At 35.3% G+C, this 27065-nt stretch overlaps 1 protein-coding gene across 1 annotated transcript in view; it reads right to left on the bottom strand.

Annotated features, from left to right (window-relative positions):
• LOC150106928 (NPC intracellular cholesterol transporter 1-like) overlaps positions 1-27065 on the bottom strand; it is a 920722-nt gene that overhangs the window by 524990 nt on the left and 368667 nt on the right. Inside the window, exon 12 of the mRNA XM_090393507.1 lies at positions 3531-3659. Within this exon, the coding sequence (XP_090249633.1) occupies positions 3531-3659 (129 nt within the window). The remainder of the gene's footprint in view (positions 1-3530; positions 3660-27065) is intronic.

Genomic DNA, 27065 nt, shown 5'->3' with positions numbered 1-27065 from the left:
TTTCGATTGAAATTATCCAAATAAGGATTCCTCCCGTCGCAACAAGAATCTAACTTAGGCCAATTCCAATCGAATGGCGCAATATACTGTCGTTCTTCCAATTGCGCTACGGAGGCACTATAACATTGCCATCCATACCCTCCAAGGGTATTAATCATTGCATCTCAATCAACATTGCAGCAATTTCTGCTAGAATCAAAACCATAGTCCAAGATTTTCAAAATCGTAATGTAATTGATTACCTTAAAGGCATTGCATACAACTTTGAGTTTTAAGTTTTAAACAATAATAATGTGCATTTATTCTATTAAAACAAAATAAATTAGAATTATTGAAAAATTAGGTGTATTATTTACATTTTTGTAGCTTACTCATTATCTACAGGGGACAAAATGTGCCGGGGGTGACTTTTCCGGATCCCTGGGGGGGGGGGGGGGATTTGTTTAATCATTTCATGTTGACCAAACATTTTCAGATCCTGCCTACTAAGTAAGGCACACCTGGGAGAAAAAAACACAGGACAAAAAAAAAAAATGGAACAATTCACTTTTCTATTCTTCAAATATTCTAACAGTGTTGGGGAAGAAACAAAAAAGAAAAAGTAAGAAACAGTCGACAGATTATTACATATATTACATGAAGTAAAGCATGTTCTAGCATTTGTACCTCAGGTTTGTCATAACTGTAATCTCATTATGTGAGCCCTTGAGGAACTGACATACTAAAATACAATAAATGACAATTAAATTCCACCTAGCCAGAGCTAAGTATTGCAATATATCATTTGCAACTTGTTTTTGCCTTTGTACGCCAATATGGTCTACAATGAAAATTTGATTAATCTAATTTAAGAATTCCAAATACAAAGAACTTCAATAAAAGTATTCATCCAGAGTCTGTGTGTGGGTTTTTTTTTTATAACTCCGTTTGGTTGGAAAGACAAGTTTCAATCTCGTCTATGAGATGAGGAAACTTTATCAGGTCTTCACAATCAAATAGCAAGTTAGCCAGTCTCATGGAGTGTTGGAGAGGTTTTTCTCCTAGAAACTCAGTTGCTTTGTCCCTCAAAACAGGCAAAACTAGTCCTACAAAGCACATTCGTGCATAAATGCTTGTCTTTAGAAGGTGCAAGCAAAGAGTGATGTATTGGCTGCATTAATTTATCTTGATCCCCCTCTACTCAGAGGACTACCTGTCCTATGGGATGGATGAGTTCAGGATAAAGTCAAACTAGGAAGAATTTAAGTTAAAAAAAAAAGGGGGTGGGGTGGCCTTAAAGCATTTAGCAAAATGCACATGAAAGGGGGCATTGTATTAATTTTATGATACCAGAGGAACTTGAACATGATTAAATAAAATGGTTTTATGCATGTTATACTGAACATATGCAGTATAATTAATATTACAGAACATAAAATTTTATTAGCATTTCATAAGAAAATTTGAAAGCAGGAGAAAATGAAACCCTCTATACTAAAATATCTTTTGTGAAAACAACGATTAAAAAACAGCACTTTCAGTTAAAGCATTATTAATTAATCATGCTAATGAAACAGCACATTTTGTTCCATCCTGAACACTTACCCTGATAGAGCAGCAAGTCAAAGAGCTGCTAATAAATATTTAGTTGAATTCTATAAACTATTCATTATAGATCAGTTTTGATATTTTAAAAAAAGCACCTAGTGTTTGCCTGATCAACTTCTGTTCCAAATATAATGTCATCCTTACCTCAAAAAATGCACAGGTATGTCAAATTAATAATCTCCTTATATTAAACCTAGCTGGATAAAAAAAAAAAGGGGGAGCCACATTACAATACACACACACACGATGTTTCAAATTAAAGTATCCCTGTTCAGCGCATGTTTAGACAGAACCAGTAAATGAAATAATCTCAAACCTTAACTACACAATGAGTAAGATTTTACCAATAAAATAATTCAAAAATAATTGATATGGGAAATATGGTGATATGTGATTGCAGAATGATTCAGTCTATGACAAGCAAAGTTATTCAATGATGTTTATTTCACTAATTCCATAACTAACATAATGTAATACAAAAAACCTCACATACAGCTGACATGCTAAAAGGAACTGTCACAGAGATCCAGATGATCAATGGAGGTGGCATTCAATCTGCTGGCCTTTGTGCAGAGCCAATAGCTAAACTACCATACAGCTTTGTTTATAGGAGAACACAACTGATCTCTCAAAACGATTTGTCTTGCAAATCTGCCAGGTGAAAAACTTTGTCCCAATACACCATGCTTTTAAGGTAACCCCTAAAGGTAAAGGTCATAGGTGTTAAGATCTGGTGAATTCAGCAGCCATTTCATAGAAAATGAGCAACTGATTACTCTATCCTCTATGCAATGTTGATGCAATAATTGTTGAACTTCATGTCCTATGTAGGGAGGTTCTCCATCTTGTATCAACACTATTGTATTCAGGCATTCTCTTTGCTACAGTTGCAGGATGACAAAACTGCTCAGCATGTTCAATAATGCACAGCCATGACCATGCAAGGTCACAGGTCTGGTTTCATGAACCTTTAAGAAAAATGGCTAGATAACAAACGTGACCATAAATCCTATCTAAACTAAACTTTAGCAAATGTAAGGAGGCTTTTTGAAATGCACGGGGGTTCTCGGTAGCACAGGTGCAGCAGTTTTGAGTATTTATTGTTCCACAAACATGGAAATGCACTTTATCACTCCATAAGATGTTCTAAGGAGAATCCTCATCCACCTTCATGAGTGTCAGAAATGTTAATGCAAGTATTTCTCAGATGCTGGCATCTCAGGTTTGCAACTCTTGGCTGTGGCAGAGTTCATACAGGCTGCACTGCAGCATTTTATGCAAAGTTCTCCATACTGTGTATGGCAAGTCATGTTATGGCACATGCACTGAATGAACCTATGGCATTTGACTGCTCAACAACTGCAGTTGCAACATCTTCAGTCATTTGCAGAATTTCAGATTCTTTCAGATTCACATCCTCTTCCTGGTTGCATTGTTGAACTGCTTTTCTCTACAAATCAAAGAACCACGTTTTGCATTGCATTTGATATTAGGTCTTTTTGCAAAGTTTTTAGGCATATGTACTCACACCTTTACGGGAAAGTCATATTTAGGCAAAGTGAGACCCACTGCATAAATTGAATGACTATGGAGTGAGTCTCAGTCCTTCATTTCAACTGACTTACAGCTTTCATAATATGCAAAATTCACTGTCCTTTCTCAGTTACAGTGCTTTATTTCTCTCATCAGTTAGTTTTGAACTAATTTTTTTATTGTCAAAATTTCTTTCCCATAATCTGGTTAGGGTATCCACCAAGTTTGAGAGTATTTCATCAATAATTCTTTCTACAGGTTACTCTGCACAGGAGTACCTTAATTTGAATCAGCGTGTGTGTGTGAGAGAGAGACTTCAGTTTGATATCAAATTTTAGGAGCATTATAATTTTAAATATTAAAAAAATATTTATAATTGTGTGAGATTCCAATAGTACATAATTGCTTACCAGAAGATTTCCACAAGTACTGACTTCACCCAAAGCTACAGCAATGTATGCAAACATGATCAAGTAACTGACAACTACCGTCAAAATATCAGAATCACTTCCTCTCTGCAGCTCATTTTCTGGGGATCTCTGTTTAAATTAAGTTTAACATTTATAATAAATATATAGGTATAAACTAAACATATATAAAATAAACAAAAAGTGGAAAAAAATACAATAAACTAACTTAATTTTAAAGCATTTGAAACATCCAAATAGAACTGAGAAGATTTATGGATCTGAAAAACAATGTTCTAGTATGCAAATAGAAGAGAACATGTATATTAGAAAACTACTACAAGGTAAAATTGAATAATGCTAAAAGATAAAGATATATATATATATATATAAAATAGACAAAGTGATGTATATTCTCATTATAATCCTATGCCCAAGAATTATCCTATAATGCAAAGCAGACTTCTTTTCCGATTTGTATACTGCTATGAATTATGAGCAGTCGCTACTCAGACTATTTCAAATTTTATTAAAGTCTCCTCACAGTTGGAGTTAGAGCCAGGAAGATAGAGGTTATATCAATGCTGAAATGATAGTTTACATACATAAGGAGTAACATGATGTATCACCATATTTTTTATAATACCCTAAATCAAGAGATGGCTATACATTTTTTTCCCACTTGGTTATCACATGAATTACAATAGATAAATTATATTCATGTTTTAATCCTTTATGTATATGAAAGTAATGTAGTTTGCTGTCAATAGCTGCTATATACAAGTAGCCTGGTCATAAAAACCATTCTGGTGTGGTGGTGCTTTCACTCTTAAGTGAAAGGGCCACTACAGGACTTCTAAGATGTACAATATGAATCGATTTGATTTACTCATATAGATGGGTTCACTAAATTTGTAAAATTCAATGGGATATGATCCAAAGAACATGCACTCTGTTTAGCAATCATGCAAGTTATTTTATCATGACATCTATTTGCCGTTTTCAACAAATGAGAACAATGCAAGTTTCAGCTTATCTTTATTTCAATTGTCCATTATCTTGTAAAAAATAATCATAATTAAAATTCTGAATATTTTTACAAATTGTTTATGTTAGAATGTTTATTAGTTTTGGTTTCATAACGTCGGCACTTGCGATGTGCCCATTATTCAAATTATTTTGTCAGTGATATGTAAAGCATTTAAAAAATTTATGTACTTACCAGATTTAAATAGATGTGTTACTTTAAACAATTTTATTGTAGTTTAAAATATTAAACTGTGTTTTTGAAGACGCTCTCTTGTCGCTGACGTAAACTGCATGTCAGCCATTATACCTAACGTCTTGCTTGCCACTTTCATGGAGTGCACATGCTCGCCGAGAAGGTTGATGTGCGATTGACAGCTGACAGAAAGCGTTCGGTATCGAAGCAACAAGAGAAATAAACAACACAGCGTTCGGAAAGAATTAGAACACGGGCCAGCAGATATTTGGATTCGGAGGAATTTGAGTTTTTTTTGTGACAGTCGGAGGAAAATCAATAGTATATTCCGAAAAAGGAATTGTGGAACTATGAAGTTTCAAAGTAGAATAAGTATTGATAAATAAAAGAAAATATTGCTATAGATCGTTTTAAAAGGAATATTCGAGGAAACGCTAATTGGAAGATTTATAGTAGATTCCAAAAAGGGAATCGTAGAACTGCGAATTTTTTAAAGTGGGAGAGTTAAGACTGTCAATAAGCATTAGTGAATAAAAGAAGTTGCTATTTACGTTCTAAAGGAATGTTCAAGAAAACTCTGATTAAGAAGTTTCATCTGTCTTAAGGACGCCGAATCTAACTATTAATTCTACTAAAAAGAGACAGAATTGAGTCAGGAAGAAGTAATGTGTGCTACATGAGTGATGAGAAAGGATCCTATGAAAATGAAGAATAAAGTCATATATATCTTCTGAAAAGGGAATGAAAGAAACTGGCTATGAACATTTTGTCATTGTGAAAACAAAGTGTTTAGTCTAGTCTTAAGTGTAAGACTATTTTTAAAAGGCCTTTGGATCCAATTAATTCTCTAATTAGCTATAGTTATGTAAAGTTGTTTGATGTGTATATATGTTGTTTGTGTTTATTAAATGTGTTTATTTTGTATTTTTAGTCTTAAGTCAGTGGTTATTTGGATTCTTTCAGAATCCAAATAATCACCGACTCAATCAATTACTGTTAATGATTCATTTTCTAGTTTATCCGATATAAATTGAAAAGTGTGCTTAACGTAATATTTTTTAAAAGTAGCAATTATGCCTTGATCTAATGGCTGAATAATGCTTGTTGTATTGCGTGGAAAAAACACTACCTGCACATTTGGATGTTCTAAATGCAGATGACTTGGTGCATTGTCAACAATTAATAAAATTTTAAAATCTAGAGTTTTTTTGCTTCATATATGTATTCACTTCTGGTACAAAGCAATCATTGAACTATTCAGTAAATACAGCAGTTGTTACCCAGGTCTTTGTATTAGCCATCCAATGTACCAGATCTAATGTTTTAGATCTCTGCTTTTTAGTGCATGTGGTCTTAGAGATCGATTTACTAGGAGGGGTTTCAACTTGCTTTTTTCTCAGACTTTACAATATAAGTTCGACTAGGCATTTTCTTCCAAAACAATCCTGTTTCATCAGCGTTAAACATTTGATCGGGACAATATCCACCATCTTCAATAATTTTGGCTAACTTCTCTTGAAAATTTTTGGCTGCTTCTTCATCTGCTGCTGCAACCTCACCTGTAATCTTCACGTTATGAAGTGCATTCCTTTTTAAAATCCAGTTAACCATCCTTTGCTAGCTGAAAATTCTTTATCAGCCTGAGAAGCAGAAGTAGATGGCTCCAAATGCTTCATAAAACCAAAGAGCTTTTTGTTTACTTAAATAACCACTGATAGGAATTCTTTTTTGAGTTAATTCTTAAATCCAAATTACAACCGCTTGTTCCATTTTTTCTAATAAAGCATCTCTTGAGTACAATGATAATTTGGCACTTAGTTTTGTGCCACAAATGACAGAATTTCTTATTCATTCTTTTTAATTGCTCTTAGAGTACATTTGCTTAAATTAAAATGTTTACCAATCGCCATAGATTCCTCTCCTTTTGCTAAGCGATCTAAAATTGCAATTTTCATTTCCAAAGAAATTGCTTTTCTTTGGTGCTTTTTTTTCCCTTCATTGGGTCAAAGTAAATCTTTAAAATAAAAATTAGCAAAATTTAGACTTTCGATAATGAAAAGACAAACACTCACATGCAAAATTAAACTTCACGGACACTCACTGCTTACACATTACTCACCTTACGCCAGAATGTGCTGCAACATGCTGTTCATTATGTACAACGGTACATAAGTTTTGAATCGGCATAAAAAGAGACCCGAGTGAATATAAGTTTGGCTTAGTTCTGGAAGACAGGGGGGATCATTAAGATAAATCAGTTGAGGCATGAAAGACCATTAGAAACATGAGAATGTAACATTGTAGATAACATCATGAAGTTAATACCTGCGACAACCAACATTTTAAGATCTTCTGACAGAGAATAGGAAGGAATACATTGAGAGAAAAACAGGGTGCAGAAGCCAGTGGATCCATTTTTGAAATATAAAGTGTGGGATGCCTTGGCAAGGACACAATGGGAAGACAGCTGCACCCCCCCCCAAAAAAAAAGAGCATCCTTTTGTGGAAGAATGGAGGTGACCAGCTGCTAAAATTAATAAGAATGCTAAATCAAGCACTAGAAGGAGCTAAAGCATCTGCTGTAGTCATTAATATTATATAACTGCTATCTTTAGAAAAGGTAGCAAGAAAGATCCTTCAAATTATAGAGGCATTAGTGTGATGGTGTCTATGAGTAGGCTATTAAGTAAAATTATAACTACAAAGTTAGATGATTATTGCCTTGGGATGTGTATCAGATGAACAGGCTGGTTTACAGCAAGAAAGTCTTGTATTGATAATACTTTCACCTATACAACAGATAACAGAAAAATGAATCCAAAGGGCAGGAAAGACAGATTGATTTTGCTGGATCTCAAAAAAGGCCTATGGTCCGGTTCCCACAAACAGATTCTAAGGATCGATGAAGGAGATACATGTGAGCGAGTTGATCATCAGTTTGATTAAGGAGAGTATATAAAGGTGGGACTCATATCCCACATATTCACCAGGGTCCAGAGATGAATGACCAAGTTAGTAAAAAGGTCTGTGGAATATTCCTATGAGGATAGACTGAAGGTGTGTTGGTTATAAAGTCTAGATGACAGGCAGTAAAGACAGACATGACAGAAACTAATACATTACTAAGAGGGTTCTAAAATATTGACAAGAAAATTTTCAATAGCTGGAAAGTAGAGAGAGAGAGAGTGTTGTGGGTCATTTCAAGATGGGTCCCAGGTTCTCTCTCTACTCTACAGCAGAAAGAGTAAATAAAATGCTATGTACAAAAAACAATTTTAAAAAATTAAGCAATGTCTCACCTACATAGAAATTATCAAATGTGTTTGTATAGATTACTTTTGCAAACAGTTAAAAACTTTATGCAATTTGTGTGAATCTTAAGATTAACCTAAGTTTATATGGAACAGATTAATAAAAATCTCGAGTGAAATACAACCCCTTCATCAGTACATGCAAATAGCAGGTGAGTGTTTTACTTCACACACAAAGGTGGGCCATTAAGCTCTCAGTAAATAAGAATGTGTAGGATGACTGATGTATGTAGAGCCTAGCAAAAACAACTTGCTCTATTCTGTTTAAATGCTGACTAGACTATAATGAAGCCTTAATCGCATACAATTTCCCAATGCTTCCTACTACAGCTGCTGCTGATTAATGACCCCTTATCTTATAATCTATCTGTAGTTTGTATATGGAACTGACAAACAGCATGTAGCAAAGATATAAGATGACCTAGCAGCTGCACCTTCAGTCCTATTTCCTTGAATTCCATGTTGCTGAGAATTCAGCACAACCAAACATCAAAAAGGATCTTTAGTTTATATGACAGTTATAAAACATCGAAGCACTTGATATGGATTATACACAGGAGAATGGCTGTCCTGTAAATACAAGGGTAGTCTGAATTCCCACCACAGCTTTGGTAGTTTCCCAGTCATTATGATTTCTGAGAAAATGGCAGCCAGCCATGTTTGGCCATGTTGACCAAGATGTTTTAGGAACTCAGGGAGTATACCATCCACTCCTATAGCTTTGCCATGGCCACAGTCATAGATGGCAACACTATCAGCAAGATTTTTTTTTAAGTTGGTACATCTGTCATAAGCATCGATGTGAAATTACAAGTTGCTCTATCAAGTAATTTCTTTTATACAGCTGTCTGAAGCAAAACTGTTGTCTTTATCCCTTGAAATGGATAAAATCGAGTATCATGCGGTTATAAAATTCTTTGTAAAACAAGGTTTAACGCCAAAAGAAATTCATTCAACGTTCATAAAAATTTATGGGCACTCTTCTCCTTCATTTTCAACAATTAAAAAATGGGCTGCTGAGTATAAACATGGCCGTACCAGCCTTGAAGATGTTCCATGTGAAGGACATCCAAAAAAGTGTAAAAATACCAGAAATCATTGATAAAGTGCACGATATGGTATTGGATGACTGGAGAGTCAGAGAGTCTGAAATTGATGAGACTATAGGCATTTCAAAAGAATGCGTAGGATATATTTTGCATGAAGAATTGCAAATGAAAAAGCTTTGCGGAAGATGGGTGCCACACTTGCTCATAGCAGTTCAAAAATGCACTCGCATGAAAATCTCTGAACAGTGCTTGGAGTGTTTTAACAAGAATAAAACTGATTTCGTGTGTCTATGGAAGAGACTTGGATTCACCATTACATACCAGAATCCAAACAGCAGTCAAAACAGTTGTTCAGCACCACCAAAGAAGACAAAGTCGGTTCCATCAGCAGGAAAGGTTGTGGCATCGGTGTTTTGGGATGCTAAAGGCATTGTTTTATTATCTTAAAAAGGGTAAAACAATAACTGGGGAATATAATTCCAATCTTTTAACCAGACTAGATGAAAAAATTCATGGGAAAAGACCGGGTTTGCAGAAGAAAAAAAATAATCTTTCATCAGAACAATGCACCTGTCCACACAGGTGTTTTGGCAATGGCAAAATTAAGGGATCTGCACAATGAATTGTTGGAACATCCACCCTATTCCCCAGATTTGGCTCACTCTGACTTCTATTTCTTTCCAAAACTAAAACTCTTTCTCGTTGGTCAGCATTTTTCTTCGAATGAAGAGTTGATTGCAGCTGTAGAGGAGTATTTTGCAGATCTTACTGGGAACCACTACGGGGACAGGATAATGGTGCTAGAGCATCACGGGAATAAATGTATTAGTCTTAACCTCCCAAACGACCAGGACGTCTACAGACGTCCAGCTAAATCTGGATATGATTCAGCCCACCTGTTGAAAGGACAGGGATAAGAAGCGCAATTTGACCGTCATGTCCATTAGAAAGTGTGATAAACCCTCAAACTGAAGAGAACGGTTAACCGGATTATCTCGCATTCGTAGCTTCCTCTCAGTTGCCATATAACAAGAAATACACTTCCTTGTTCTATGCTGGGTAACTGGATCTTAGTTATATAGGATAGACTAAAAATAGAGAAATTATTTATATTTTTGTTTTCTCAATCTGGACAAAATAAAGATCTTGCATAATTTCTTCACTTAAATATAGCCTTACCTTGGAGAACTAATTTTATTCTTAATTTTTTTGCACTAATTTTTTTCTAATTGCTTACTCGACAAAACATTTAATTTGTTCTCGAAGAAATTAATTCACGATAATTATTTGAAATATTATTTTAAAAAAAAAAGAAAAGAAAACTGGCTGCCGACGTTTCAGATTATATTATTTTTATTTTTGTACAAAACCATAGAAATCGAATAATACTTCACAGATTTCCTTTAGGACATGCTTGAGTAACTTTGCTTTATAGAGAATAACATGAAATTCTTTAATCATATCACTAATTTTTTTTCTTTAGGTGTCACGAATAATAATAATTCGACTGTTCTTTGTACTTTAACTTTCTTGGTTTCCTTGTATAATTGGTCATTACAAAATGAAATTAACAGTTACGATTTAAATTTATATGTATATATTTTCTGTATAATTCAGATATTATACTCCAATTTTTAAAGTAAGCGATACATTTACTTATATTTTATCATTCAAAATATGTATATCAACTGTGAAATTTCATTTCGATATTTTTACAATAGAACTGAACTTTATTTCGTCTTTGATAGTTTAAACCCCCATTATTTATGCCAAACATTATTTGGCATAAATAATGTATCAGCATTCATGACAAAAAATACAGAAACAAGCTGTTAGGATATCGGTAATCAACAATCGAAAAGGAAACAACATTCTTGATGTATTCTGCACTACAGCTTGAGGAACTTTAGTGTTCTCTCTTTCCTTTCTAAATAGCACTGAGAGTAATAAGCCTTTAGCTTTTCTTCCAGCTATGAGAATCTTATCAAGTATTTCTAAGATGTAGATTATTCCAGAAATAGCAACCAGCAGCAGAAGTAGTGATATTTAGATTTTTTTAAACAAAAACAAACATAAATAATACTACTGAACTTTCTTTTGTGTAGTATGCGTAAACAGTTTTATATATTGAAAATATAGCACAGTTTTCTAAATCTTAGAATAATTTCAGAACAACTGATTTCAGATGCAAAGAAAGAGTACAGAATTAGAAGCTTCAAATATACAACATTATTGCTTTATTACTTTGGTCAAAACAGTAAACTGAAATAAGAGATTTTGAAAACTATCTGAAAGCTTTCAAACCAGTAGAAATTTAAAGTTGTTATGTAACTGAGTTCCAGGACAGGAGAGGGGGGGGGAATGCAGTAAAAAAATCTTAAAAATTAGCATAAATTTTGAATCATTCCATACAGGATATCTTTCCTATTACATTTTCAAAATATCTACAGTGGTTAAGCACTGGATATTACAGTAATGTGCATCCTACAAAAAAAAATCTGCTGCAATTTTAAGCAAAAGAAGGCTAAGAGTCTCTGATAAAACATCATTAGGTATAAATTTTTGATACTAAAAAATACACAATATCAGAAACCGAGTAATGCAGTTTATAATCATTTGTTGCTCATAAAAAAAAAAAAAAAAATCGTTCCTAAAATTGAAATGCGGTATTCAATATCCACTTAATTTTGAATATTGAAACATGACTAGACTATCCATATAAAAGGTATTTTGCAAAGAACGAAACCAAATGTTACATTTATTTCACTAAATGTTATTTAAATATATAAATATTTAACAAAATATTTTAAGTGTAAACAAACATTTGAAAATTCGCGAAAAATAATCTATATTGTCAGTAAATGAAAGAAATTTACTATTACTAAAATATATTCGTTGCAAAAAATCTGTGGTCATTTCAGGATTGATTATTTATTTTTGCAGATGTGAAACTTTTATTTTTGGAAAGAGAGACAATAAATTGTGCAGAGGGGAGAAAAAAAAAAAGATCAAATATCCTAGTACAGTGAAGCAAATTCCAAGTACCACAGTACATGTAAATACAAGTGACTCAAAAGTCCTCCACCACAGTTAATCCGCTAATGGCTCTAAAATTGCCGTTAAGGGATTAACAGCGGAGGAGGATAAAGACTTGATAAAAGATAGAATGCCAATGAAGTTTTGATCCATGAAAAATTCTGAGGTAGGCTGGCTATTTCATCCACCTCAGCCAGTAGGAGGGTTAAGGGAGATTATATTGCAAAATAAAAAAATGTTGAAATTATAAATTTGTTTTTTCATTGTTAGGCCGAGAACTTTTCAGACCACCCTGGTAAATCCAAGTCTGCATGAATCATACATTTTTATAGCAGCTTTTTTTTTTTTTTTTTTTTTAAATGTGCACAAGCTGAATGGTATGCAACTTTGCTGTATAAATACTGCAATCAAATGAAATCAATAAGATCAGGAAACGTCAACTACCCTCTTATCTGCCTCACCAACTCTCATGTGCTGCAGTTCATTGATTAGAATTCCTAGAATTCCATGTGGTATCTTGTCAAAGGCTTTTGCAAAGTCCATAATAATATCAAATGATTACAGCGCATAAATAATGTTTTATGCAGCACTCCAAATCATATTGATAGCATGGACATTGTTTCACTGCAAATCAACAACTACGCGATGTACGGAAAAACAAATGCATGGGACAAACAGATTTAGGATTTAGAAAAATTACAGTGCTACGATGAATCGCCACCTTTTGCCAATTGGTTTGGGAATAATCATATTATATATGAATCAAAGGAAATACAGCGATAAATTCACTCAGCATAAATTTAGCACTTTTTTAGGTTTCAAGTAGAAGCATGTTTTGTCGAATCATGGAATATTTAGAGCTTTTTTTAGGGTTCGGAAAAAAGTATTATATTGAATCAGCGTTAATCAGGGTAGCGTTAAATGGGGTCTTAACGTACCTTTATTCAACTCAGATGTCACTGTAATTATAAAACATGAGCAAATTATTCAGGCATGATCTATCCTTCACAAAACCATGTTGCACCCAATACAGTATCCCATTTCCATCTATCCATTTCTGTATTTTACTATTGACCAATTTCTCTGGTACCTTGATAAAAAAAACCTAATATGCTGATCAGTAAGTAATTTACTATATCAGCCTTGGAGCCACCTTTATGAAATGGAACTATCTCCCCCCCCCCCCCCCCCCTCCCTGGGACCAACCCAGAGCTGACACTTAGATTAAACAATCTGGTCAAGACACTGACAATTTCTTAGCAGCTTCATGTAAAACTCAAGCTGGTATACCATCTAATCCCATAGCTATATTCACATTAAGGTTCTGTAATATGCTATGCACCTCCATTTCATTTACCTCTGTTCCTGTACAAGCCTTGACTCTCTTGTTACTGCAATATCTCCATCTGGATGACATACTCTTGCAAAGTGTTCACTTAATAATCTACTATTTTGACTGATTCAGATACATCCCTACCATCATTCATTCTGACAAACATTCTTCCTTTTACTTGTAGCATATCGAAAGAACTGTTTGGGATTATCTTCGGTCTACACTATTAATTTCCTTCAATACTCTGATTTGGCCTTTCATATAACAATCTGGTCAAGACACTGACAATTCCATAGCAGCTTCATGTAAAACTCGAGCTGGTATACCATCTAATCCCATAGCTGTATTCACGTTAAGGTTCTGTAATATGCTATGCACCTCCGTTTCATTTACCTCTGTTCCTGTAAAAGCCTTTGACTTGCTTGTTACTGCAATATCTCCACCTGGATGACAAGGTTAACCATCTGCACAGGCCAGATGGTTACCCTTCTGGCTTATGCTTTGTACTGCTCATGTGCATGCTGGTCACCTCTTTCCTTGAATTCCATCAACTTTTTTTTTTTTTTCAGCTTCAGTTTAATGATGATATTCATCTAGTTCTCCCTGATTTACTCTCTTGACTCTAGGAATGCAGTCTGCCATTCCTCCCCTCAAGTTAAACACTCCTTGACCACTTCCCATGCACTATTAATATCCAATCCTTGAAATCCCATGTAACAGCAATAGTTTACATAATCTTTCTCACACACATACACCCAAGGGAAGAATGGCTAATACAACTAATATTCAGCTTCTCAACATAAGCAGGGAAAAAAAAAAAAATAAAAAAAAAAAAAATCACTCCATGTAGGATGTTTTGGAAGCGAATACTTTTAGAGGGCAGTTAATAGACTGTGTCCACTGAAATGACAGAGCAAGTTCATTTTATTTGATATGGACCTTTAATCACAAATGTGTGAAATGTACTAATTACCATTCATATATCCTAATGAATTCAGCAACTGCAGGCTAATCATCCTTGCAAAAAAAAAAAGAATTGGGAACTAAAATCCAACTTTAACATGTTTACTGCCATCACTTATGACAATGTTCTCAGGTAAAATAACCTTACAGTAGCACCTACACATCCACACAATTTGACTGCCCAGGCAGGCTGAGTTATGCAGTACAGAAGTATGCGAGTTTTATAATGCTTAGAGGTGGCAGTGGTTTATCATCTGCTTCTGTCACCTTGTGACCAATAACACTCATTAAGGTTATTCTTTCATGGTCATTCTTTCTCTAGGTTGTCACATAGTGAAAGAACTCCGATTTCCTTTGGCCTGCTCGGATACTTTCTTTTCGTGGTCTGATTTTGCCTTCCTTACCACACTAGTCACCTATCTTACCTAATCTTTGCATTGTTCATTAGTTTGATAGTTAAATTTTTATCTATATATGGAGAAGAATTTGTCAATAGGTAAAGATGGAATATCAGCCAGTTGCTAAAGGAATGTTCATCTGAATTGGCTAGGCCTTTCACATGTGTGTATAACTTGAGTCTCAGCTCAGGAATGACACCACAGGAATGGAATGAATGTATGATAGTTCCATTGTACAAGAGTGGTGCAAAAACTGATGTATCTAACTACTAACCTATCTCAAGTGTGGTAGTGAAGATTTTAAAGAAGTTGGTAAGAATTCACATACAAAATTGGGTAGACAAACAAACTGTACTCTGCAAAGAGCAGCATGGGTTAACTAAAGGAAGGTCGTGTTTTAGCAATTTGCTCTTATTTTACAACAATGTTACAGCCGAGTTGGATAAAGGGAACAGATACACTATGATAATGTACGATTTTGCTAAGGCATTTGATAGGATACCACACGAAAGGCTGTTGCATAAACTGGAGAATATGGGATCGGAATATAAACTCTTGACTTAAGGGTCAAAGCTGTATAACTGAGAGGAGACCTCCACATAGCCTTTAAAGGAATGCGGAGAACCGACCAGGGCTTCTGACCTAATGTCCAATCCTCAAATTCTCGTGGTGCACCCTGTTGGGTATCTACTTGGATACTGAACGAACGAGGATGGGCTGGCAATTTGGGATTTAGCCGACCAAATTGTATTCTTACTGGTTAAACCAAAATAAAAAATGATGGTACAACATGACAAAATTTCATGCCGGCTAGGACGTCGCCCGGTTAAACAAGGCCCCCCGTTGTTTTCGCCAGGGAACCAGGGCGAACAGCGAAAAGTCAGCTATTGGAACAAATCTGAAAACAAACACCAACTCAAGAGCACCATAGTTAAAGATCGGTACTATCAACATAAGAAGCCTGAATGGCAAAGAAATGGAGCTAGCGGAGAAATTAGATAACTACCAGATCGACATAATAGGGGTGACCGAAACAAAATAGACCAAAACTGGTGAGATACTTCTGAGCAATAAATACAAAATGTTATATTCAGGCAATGACAATCAAGGAAAAGAAGGAGTAGCCATAGTATTCAACACAAAATACAAGGCTAATCTTCTTGAATGTAGCCAGTCTCAAGTAGAGTAATGTGGGCAAATATGAGAATGGGGAACTGGACAATGAGACTTATTTGTGCCTATGGTCCCACAGAAGATTCTACTAAGGTAGAAGTGGAGGAATTTTTTGAGGCTTTAGAGAAAGCAACAGACACAATGAAAAATGAAAAGTTGGTCCTTGTTGGGAATCTAAATAGCAGAGTAGGAAATGATTGTGAGACATACAAAAATATTTTGGGAAAATTTGAAGAAAAGAGCAAAGCTAATAATAATGGCAAATATCTATTGGATTTCTGCTCATTGCATGGACTGGTTATTACTAACACCATGTTCCAACATAAAAATATGCACAAATTCACATGAAGAGAAGAGGCAAGGAATAAGAAAAGTCTCATTGACTATGTTATTGTTGATAGTGATGTTTTCTCCCTGGTGCAGGACACCAGAGTGTACAGAGGATTTGAAATTGGAAGCGATCACTATTTAGTCTTGAGCAGGATAAAATTGAATTTCATATTGAAAACAATAACATGTAAGAAAGTTCTAAAGCGAATAAAAGTTGAGCAACTCTCAGATGTGAACTGTAGACTAAAATACACAAAGATTATTGAAGAAAAAAATGAAAGAATTTGAGAACAGGAATCAAACCTTGGAGATTCAGTGGCGAACTCTGAAGAAAACATTGATTGATTCTGCCAGAGAGGCATGTGGTGAGGTTGTCTGTAAGGATAAAAAAATTAGAACTCCCTGGTGGACACAGGAAGTTAAAGAGGCAGTGAAGGAAAAGAAGAAAGCATATCAAAGCATACCTGGCAAATAAGTCAGCTTGTGCTCTTAAAGAATACAGAGACAAAGCAAGAATACTAAAAACTGTGTAAAACTAGCTAAACAAAAGTCAAGGTAGGACTTTGACAAGAATATAGAAAATAAATATCAAGAAGGTGGCAAAATATTCTGTGGGTTGTTGAAGAAGCTTAGGAATGGAGGAAAGAGTGCTGTAAAAGGAATTAGAGATGATAAAGGTGACATGAAAACGGGAGAAAAAGATATCCTTGAAGTATGGAGTAATTACTTTGAAAAACTGCTAAATGAAACAAGCAGTGATGACAGCACAGTGATAAAAAACACTGACCAGGCATGCAGTCAGGAATACATATCCATACTTGAAGTAGAAAAAGCCATCAAAGACTTGAAATGTGGAAAGGCAGCAGGAGTGGATGACATTCGACCAGAAATGCTGAAGTATGGTGGTATAAGAGTCTTACAGTGGTGACTGCACTGCATAGTTCAGAAAGCCTGGACAGAGGGACGAATTCCCGATGATTGGAGTAGAGCTCTCATAGTATCCATATATAAAAAGGGAAATAAAACTGCATGTGAGAATTACAGAGGTATTTCCCTACTGAGTGTTCCTGGCAAGATCTATGCAAGTATACTTGAGAAATGGTTGAGAAGAATTGTAGAAGAAAAGCTTGGTGAAGAACAAGCTGGATTCAGGCCAAATAGGGGCTGTCAGGATCAGATCTTCACTTTACGACAAATAGTCGAGAAAGCATGGGAATATAACAAAGATCTGTATTTAGGTTTTGTCAATTTGGAAAAGGCATATGACAAGGTGCAAAGAGAGAAGCTATTCAATACGCTGCAGTTATATGGTGTCAATGGGGCATTATATCAAGCAATACTTAGTCTTTATTTGAGTTGTAAGGCAGCAGTTAGAATTGAAGTACAGGAAGATAGTTTAATGTTAAATCTGGTGTGAGACAAGGATGTACATTATCCCCTCTGTTATTCATTATCTATATGGATCACATTATGAAGGAAAGTGGTATTAAACCTAATATCAAAATTGGAGATGTTAATGTCAGCTCTTTGTTTTATGCGGATGATGTTATACTTCTAAATAAATCCGCTACATGTCTGCAAGATTCTCTGACTAAATTGAATAGCTGTTGTAATAGATATGGTATGAAGGTCAGCAATAAAAAGAGAAAGACAATGAAAATAGGCAGAATCATTGAAAATGTCAACTGCGTTGTGAATGGAGAACCTGTGGAACAAGTAAACCATTTCAGCTATTTAGGCACAATTTTTAGTGAAGATGGTAAATTAAATATAGAAATAGACAACAGAATCAGCAAAGCTGGTATGGTGGGAAGTCAATTGAATAAATTCATATGGAATAAGAGAGAAATTAGTCGGAACACTAAATTAGCTGTATACAAGACTGTGTTCAAACTAGTTTTAACTTATGGATCTGAGTCAGAAGGAAAACACTTGACCAAAGACTAGAGACCACAGATATAAGAGTCCTGAGAAAGATTATAGGTGTGAACAGATGGCATCAATGGCAATATCATATTAAAAATGAGGATATTAGGAAAGAACTTGACATTGTCAGCATCCAGGAATGTTAGCAGAGCCAATCTCAGGTGGTATGGTCACTTAAGCAGAATGGGGAGGAAAGATTAGCAAAACAAGTGTTCTCTGCCAGTTTGGTAGGAAAACGACCCAGAGGAAGACCAAGATATAGGTCGATTGATATGGTACAAAATGCCTTAGACAATAGAAATATAAGATCTGATAATGTTGGAGTCTTGACAAGTAATAGACTGATTTGGAGGAAAATTGTAGATAATAAATTAATAATGATGTAATTTTTTATGTAGTACTATCATATCCTGTACACCCCTTGAGGGTACATGGCAGGAATTTGATGATGATGACTTGGATCAGAGGATGGTTGACAAACATATCAAAAAGTGGTATACAGTGGGTGAGTCTGAAAGATTTAACATGACTAGCAGGGTACCTCAAGGTTCAGTCCTTGGGCCATTATCGCTCAATCTATACATTAATGACATCAAGCTGGGTCGAACATCAGATGTGCTGTTGATGATTTGTTTGTTTGCTGATGCGAGGATAGGCAGGGCAATCAGAGATGCTGGAAATTTACGCAAATGAAAATGGCTATCACTTTAATGTTAGTAAGTGTAAAGTTATGTACTTTGGCATGATTAGATATTAGTATGTCTTTCCAGCAGCATATTATATTAGCAGGGCTATGCTACAAGAAACTGAGGAGGTGAAGGATCTTGGCATACTGGTGGAGAGGAATTTGAAGTTCAAATTACACAGCAAAAATTGCAAATACACTCAAAGGATAGTTGAAGTTCACGTTAAAGTGAACCTTGGCATCTAAGGATAATGGAAATCTTATAAAGAGGTATTGATAAGACCACACCTGAATTATTGTGTGCAGATCTGTTCTCCTGGATTCCAAGGGGATAAAGAAGCTGTGAAAAGGGTGCAAAGAATAGTTACAAATATTATATCTAGATTATGGGATTTAGATTATAAGGACAGATTGTATGTTAGTATCTTCCTGGATACAGAACTCTGGAGTACTCCAGCATTAATAAAACTGATGAGAGAAATCCATCCACAGTGACATGCAAGGAATGACCAGAGGATGCTGGCAATCCATTTGCAAATGACAGGAGAGACCTTAAGATGGTAGCATATTGAGAAGTCCTCTATGTAAGAGGTGATCGAATCCAATGGCTACAGTGTTCACAGAATTAAAAAAATAATCAGTTCTTCCTCCATTCCTAGGCCATCCTTTCAGAAGGATTTCAAAAATGCCATCATGATCCCGTATGTTTTGGGGGGGAAAAAAAGAAAAAAAAGCCAGGTCTTTAAATAAGACCAACCTCCACTCAGCTTTTAAGCCCCACTAGAAAATTGCTAACCTTATCCATTCTAATTCTCGTGGAATGGTTTAGACATTGGTTATACATTCTTACTAAATCCATTCTACCAAAGATCAGCTCCCTCCCTTCTCAGTGCCTGGAGTATATAATATACCCTGCTCCTGCAAGTTGGCTTACTTTGCACAGACAGGTAGATCAGCCACGATCTGTTTAGATGAACACAAATCTTGTATCTATAATTACGATTATGGTCAATCCGGCCTTGTAGGCCACATATTAGCCACTACTCACAGGATCTTCTGGAAGAAAACCATCATAAAATCCTAGGCAGCCTACAAACACTAATTTCTAGGATTTGTAGGCTTTCTAGCAGTCCACCTAGAAAGGACTTTAGAGTCATCCATGTGTTTCATTGTGGGGTGTGTTACAAGTGTCATTTGTACTCCCTGAAGATGAGTGACAGATCAAATATTGGAAGTTAAAATTAGTTTTTAATCCTTTCCTAGTGCTGCCAGTACTCCATTAAACCTACAACATGAAGATGAAATATCATAGAAACATCAAGGGTGATCAAATGGTTTTCTCCAAGTCTTTCTGTGGCTTGTGTCAAAATATGGATAAAGTTAGTGAGGAAGTATACTCTAATGAAAATGGTGAAATCATTGGTGATCACTAAATGATAGATCTCCAAGGGAATAAAGAAGGCTAGTTATTAATCTTCTCCATTCTTTCAAGCATACTGAGGTGGAAGAGAACAATGGGATAAGTTTGATGGATGACTTTTAGGTACAGGCTAAATAAATGCTTACTTTCATCCAATTAAATCTTATATAAAGCTTTTAAGATCATAACTTATGAAGTCTAGGTTTGTTTGCACTTTGAAAGACTGAAATGAAACAAGCAATGGAATAGTGGCAGAAAATATTCAGGAATAACACAATTTAGAAATGATATCAACATTTGAATAGAAAGCCATCAGAAACCCAAAATATATAAAGATAGCTGAAGTAAATAAGATGCAAATCATAAAATTTAGAGTTGCATGTTGTACAATGGATACACTGCATAATTCAGAAGGCTGATCAAATTCAAGATGACAGCAGTAAATTTTTCATAGTACACATCTGTAAAAACACTAAATACAAGGGTTACAGAAGTTAACCTACTGAGTATTTTGGACAAGATTTATGGGGGAAAAAATTTAGAGGCTAAAAAAAACTGTAAAAGAGACTCTTCAAGAAGAACAAAAGTTCAGACATGATCTGATCAGATCAAGATAAATCATTACAAAATCAGGAATTTGTATTAAGTTTTGATCAACTCTTCACATCTCTCTTAAACTGCTGGCTAACACCAATGTTCCTTAAATCTCAGGTACCTCAGAAAAAATAGCCAGAATGCTAAGAAAAAGTACAATCTCTGCATTGCATTCAAATATAGATGATCAGGATTCACCTGATCTGAATGCTGGTTGCCATTATCCATTCTCCAAAGGATCCTCTACCTCCTCTCTCTCTCTCTCTGTTCCAGGTGTTTACAGGATTCCTTGTTCTTGCAACTTATATTATGGTGAAACCAAGGGAGCTACAAATATTCAGCTAGAAAAACAAAAAATACATCTGCTGCCATAAGTATGACCACTCAGTCCTGGCTGACCATGCCTTCATCACTATCGTTGAACTTGCAACTTTGTTTAAGATCAACTACTCGCCTCTTTTTCTGTAATTCTTCACTAGGTTTTTTTAATTGTGTGTGTAGGGGCCACGTTACACACAATATCACAAAATATTTAACGATAAATACACAAATAACATTTTTCAAACACAAAATCAACAGAGGAACTGTTCAGCAAAGCCGACTGGCAAGGAAAGTTGCCGCTGAATGCACTCTTGCTAAATAAATCCTTTTTACTTCATGCCTTGTTCGAAAGTATAGTTGAAAATGTTATATATTCCATTATGGGATCATGGATGTATCTTCGTGTAATGATATAAGTTGAGGAATGACTATTTTGTTTCCATTACTATTTCATCTTATATAATTTGGAAACAATGCTCTAGAGATGAAAGATGGAATTATTTCAAGCCACTACAGACCTCCGAATACAAGGCTTCTTTGAAAATTGTGGTAAAAAAATAAGTTATGCATTTTTTGGGGAGTGAGGGGGTCTCACCTTTATTTCTCATCATAGTCTCCATCGAGGTCTACACATCACACATTTGGTCCAGAGAGTTTCCAATTTTTCATCCTATCCAAAAATAAGGATTTATCAAATTGTACAAAATAACCATTGACAACCTTGTTGACATCCTCATTCAAAGAAAATTTATTTCCCACCAAGCCAAATTTTTAAGTTTGAGAACAAGTCACATGGGGCGAAATCCAGAGAATATGGTGGATGTGGAACCAATTCGAACTTCAATTCGTGCAATTTTGCAACTGCAATGACCAATCTGTGGGACAGTGCATTGTCTTGATGAAAGAGCTTTTTTGTGCGTCAATCTTGGCCTTTTTTTCCTTCAGTCATCATCATCATCAAATTCCAGCCATGTACCCTCTAGGAGTGTACAGGTTATGACAGTACTACATGAAAAAAAACTGCATCATTACTAAACTTCCTATCTACACTTTTCCTACAAATCACGCTGCTACTTGTCAAGATTCCAACGTTATCAGATCTTATATTTCTATAGTCTAAGGCACTTTGAACCGTATAATTCCACCTATATCTATTCATGCCTATAATCTTTGTCAGGACTCTCATATCTGCGGTCTCTAGTCTTTGGTCATGTGTTTTACTTCTGACCCAGCTCTCAGATCCATAAGTTAAAACTGGTTTGAACACTGTCTTGTATACAGCTAATTTTGTGTTCCGACTAATTTCTCTCTTATTCCATATGTTATTCAATTGACTACCCACCATACCAGCATTGCTGATTCTGTTGTCTATTTCTATATTTAATTTACCATCTTCACTAAAAATTGTGCCTAAATAGCTGAAATGGTTTACTTGTTCCACAGGTTCTCCATTCACAACACAGTTGACATTTTCAATGATTCTGCCTATTTTCATTGTCTTTGTCTTTTTATTGCTGACCTTCATACCATATCTATTACAACAGCTATTCAATTTAGTCAGAGAATCTTGCAGACTTGTAGTGGATTTATTTAGAAGTATAACATCATCCGCATAAAGCAAAGAGCTGACATTAACATCTCCAATTCTGATATCATGTTTAATACCACTTTCCTTCATAATGTGATCCATATAGATGATGAATAACAGAGGAGATAATGTACATCCCTGTCTCACACCAGATTTAACATTAAATCATCTTTCTGTACTTCCTTCAATTCTAACTGCTGACTTACAACTCAAATAAAGACTAAGTACTGCTTGATATAATGCCCCATTGACACCATATAACTGTAGCGTATTGAATAGGGCTTCTCTCTTGGCACCTTGTCATATGCCTTTTCCAAATCGACAAAACTTAAATATAGATCTTTGTTATGTTCCCATGCTTTCTTGACTATTTGTCGTAAAGTGAAGATCTGATCCTAAAAGCCTCTATTTGGCCTGAATCCAGCTCCTTCTTCACCAAGCTTTTCTTCCACAATTCTTCTTTTAAAACGATCCAACAATGACACAGACTCCTGTTATTGTCTTACCCTTTTCCAAATAGTTTATCATGAGAATTCCTTGGGAATTCCCCCCCCCCCCCTCCCAAAAAAAAAAAAAGCTGCAATCACCTTCCCAGTTGACAAAACAGTCTTCGCTTTTTTCTGGTACTCTTTCACAGGGCATTGTCCTCTGTTTTGACTGCTGCTTGGACTCAGGTGTGTAGTGATGGATCCAAGTTTCATGTACAGTCACGAATTGACGCAAAAATTACTGAAAATTGGGATTAAACATTGCCAAAGACTGCGTTGAAATGTTTTTTACATGCATTTTTGATTGAGAGTCAACAATTCAGGCACTCATCATGCACACGCATTTTCGGGTGGGTGGAGCACGCTGAATCCTTGCTGGCGACCACGTTTAAACTCATTTATACAAAAATAAAGTCTTAATGCTGGTGCAGAGTCCCCATGAACTGCATCTAACTCAGCTTTGATCTGCATGGCTGTTCACTTCTTGAAATAAAAATGTTTTTATCACTGCACAAAACTCATTTTTCGCCATTTTTATGAAAAATGCGAGCACTCGTTTTAAATGTTTGCCAAATAGTCTATTTGGCAAAATTTTTGAAACAGCACTATCGCACGTTTCTAAAATTTTACCAGGGGTCATGAAAAAGATGATACATGCTGACACTGGTCTGAATGAATGAATTGTTTTACCATCTATTGGAAATTTACCAAACTTTTCCAACAATCCTCATAAATGGAGTAGTGGTCTTATACCAGACAACATCATCTCCTGCCCAAGGACAATCAAAAGCATCCATGCCTATGATAAGATTCAAAACACACAACCTGCTGGCGACTGGATATACTAACCAATTGGCCAACAGGGTCAACAATATGGATCACATTATGAAGAGGCATGAAACTTGATATTAAATTTGGAGATGTTGCTCTCAGTTCTTTATTTGATGCTAGTCTCCATGATATTTAAATTGAATAATAACAATCAGCAGTAAAAAGATGCAATTCCAAGAGACATTCTAATTCCTTGTTGCTACAGTTATGAGGTGGGAGTGGGGGGAGAGCTCTGATAATCACCTGAAACAAAAAAAAAATATATTTAAGCAACTGATATAACCAAAAGAAAGAACATACTAGTAGCAGAGTTATAAAGATAACTCATGTTCTTATATCCTCGTATTTTCTTTCTTGTGGTTATATCAGTTGTTTTAATAATCGCTTTTGTTTTAGGTTTTAGCAGAACTTTCCAGACCTCATCCGCTCCCTCATAGTTCCTTCTTCCAGGTCTCCCCATTTATGGCTTTTTTCCTTAACAGCTTAATAATCTCATTCAGTTAATGTATATTTGGTTCATCCTCTTTCCCTTGAAATATTAGAAGGGAATGTGTTTGGAATTCATTTATGTTTCCATACGTGTCTCAGAAATTTATTTTCCTTCCTATGATTGCCTTCAGTACTTGATTCTATTATTTCAATGTAAGAAACTTCTGTTTTTTGTTTTCTTTTTCAAAAATTTACATCTAGTAATACACTTCAACAGCACATTTCAAATGCATCAATTCTTTCCGTGTCTTCTGCTGCTTAAGATTCCAAGTCTCACTCCTATAAACAGACAAATATAATACACTTCGAACTTTTTATATAACATCATGTTTGTAATAAGTGATATTTTTCTTCAATACTTTTACTACAGCAATCCTTTGTATTTCCAACTTACAGCTTTTTGAACAGTTCCTCCCAGATAAAATAATGATTAGAGGTGAAAAACCTCTATCTTATTTTTGAACAGTCATCATTATTATAGTTTTTGCAACATTTAGGTCAAGTCCATAATAAAATAAAACATCATCCATCGTACAAAATGTTAATTGCTGTTCATTCTTAGCCAATACAGCTGTATCATTAACAAAGAATGAACACACACACACACTTACACACAGACCTCTGTGCACTCCACTTTATCCCTTTTATTCTCTCCACTATCACTTTCATTGCATTTTCTATATATAGATTGAAAAGTAAATAGTGATAAGGAATCTTTATTTTGCAAATGCTTTTCATTCCCATATTCATCTAATTTCTGTAGGAATGTGAAATCTTAGCCTACCTCTAACACTGATTCCATTTTCCTTCATTATTTGAAAAGTTCATTCCACTGTAAATTATCAAATGCCTTTTCCAAATCTATAGTGGCAATGTATGTAGATTTATTTACTTCTGTTCTTCAGTCTATTGTTCCTAAGACTAATGTTCTCTAATTCTCTTTTCATTCTGGAATTTCAAACTGGAATCTAAATAACATTCAATTTATGATTTTGTTCTATATTTCACGATATTTGGTATAATATTTGAAGCATGATTGGAAAAATTATTGAATTGCTAACTTTACTCAATCTGTTGCAATCCCTTTCTTTGGAATTTTTTTTTACCAAGAAACTTTCTTAGAATGTGCTTCCTATGAAAAACATGGAATTATCAGTTACTTCCCAAATGGAAAAGCTATAGAATGAGTAAAATGTAGTAAATATTCTCCACCTATTTAAGGACTTTTGGTGAAGAAAGTTAACTGAATAACTTTACATGTGATCAGAGAAATTACACTAAACATTGAAGCAGCAGTATAAAAGTCTTTAAATCAACTATATTTTTTAACTTATAGATCTGAAAGCTGGGTTAGAAATAAGAGCTGGCAGAAAAGCTAGAGATACATAAATTCTTGGAAAAATTAGAGGAGTGAACAAATAGCATCAATGGTAGAATTATTTTAAAAATGGAAAGGAAGGAATGTGTGCGAGAATAGGGCCTATTGTAGGGAGTTTGGTCACTTAGAATGGGAGAAGAATGATCAGCAAAGCAGCTATTTGATGCCAACATGGCAAGAAAAGGACCAATATCTAGATGGATGGATTGATGCAGTTAAAAGTGAAGACCGAAACAAGATCCGACTACATTGCCCCAAAAGAAGTCAATGGACAGCATAGTGTGAGGAACAAACAGCCATTGCACCCACCTTAATAAGATGCAGGACCCCCTTTCACTGTAATGACTGCAGCAATTCTATGGGACATACTTTCTGTAAGCACGATAGTGACCAATAGAAATTTTTTGCACCATTCTTCCTATAAGCATGTAATGAGGTCCTGGGTCGCCATGAGTGGGAAGATGTCCCTTGACCTCACGACACTCCACAGTTCATCCCACAGGTGTTCAATAGAGTTGAGATCAGGGCTCTGTGGAGGCCGGTCAAGTGTGATGACATTCATGTCCATAAGCCACACAGCAGCAGCCTTATGACAGGGTGCATTGTCTTGCTGAAAGAATAGTCAGTTCCCTAAAAACACCACAAAGCAGGAAGCATTACATTGTCCAGATACCTCTTTAAATAGAATGTTCATGGCACCACAAACAAAAGTCTGAGGCCAAACCATGAAAAACAGGACAATATCATCACACTGCCACCTCTGAATTTCATAGACGGATTAAAAGTCTGGGCATCTACCACACACCCCATACCCATCCACCTGCTAGGTAGAGGGTGTAGTGCAATTTTTCACTCCATGACATCTTTCCAAGCTTTCATGTCCAAAACTGTGAAGTTCTTTGCACCACTGCAGACAATGCATGCTAGTTTGGGTGATGTTGGGCTTGCATACTGCAGTCCTTCCATAGAAATTCATGGAAACCTCAGTTTTGAATGTTTTTGT

Source organism: Typopeltis vanoorti, chromosome 5 (genome assembly GCF_054136105.1).
Source record: "Typopeltis vanoorti isolate ZY-2024b chromosome 5, IOZ_Tvanoo_1.0, whole genome shotgun sequence".
Taxonomy (NCBI): domain Eukaryota; kingdom Metazoa; phylum Arthropoda; class Arachnida; order Uropygi; family Thelyphonidae; genus Typopeltis; species Typopeltis vanoorti.
Note: the sequence above shows the minus strand (reverse complement) of the source record. Positions and strands in the feature narration are given on the sequence as shown.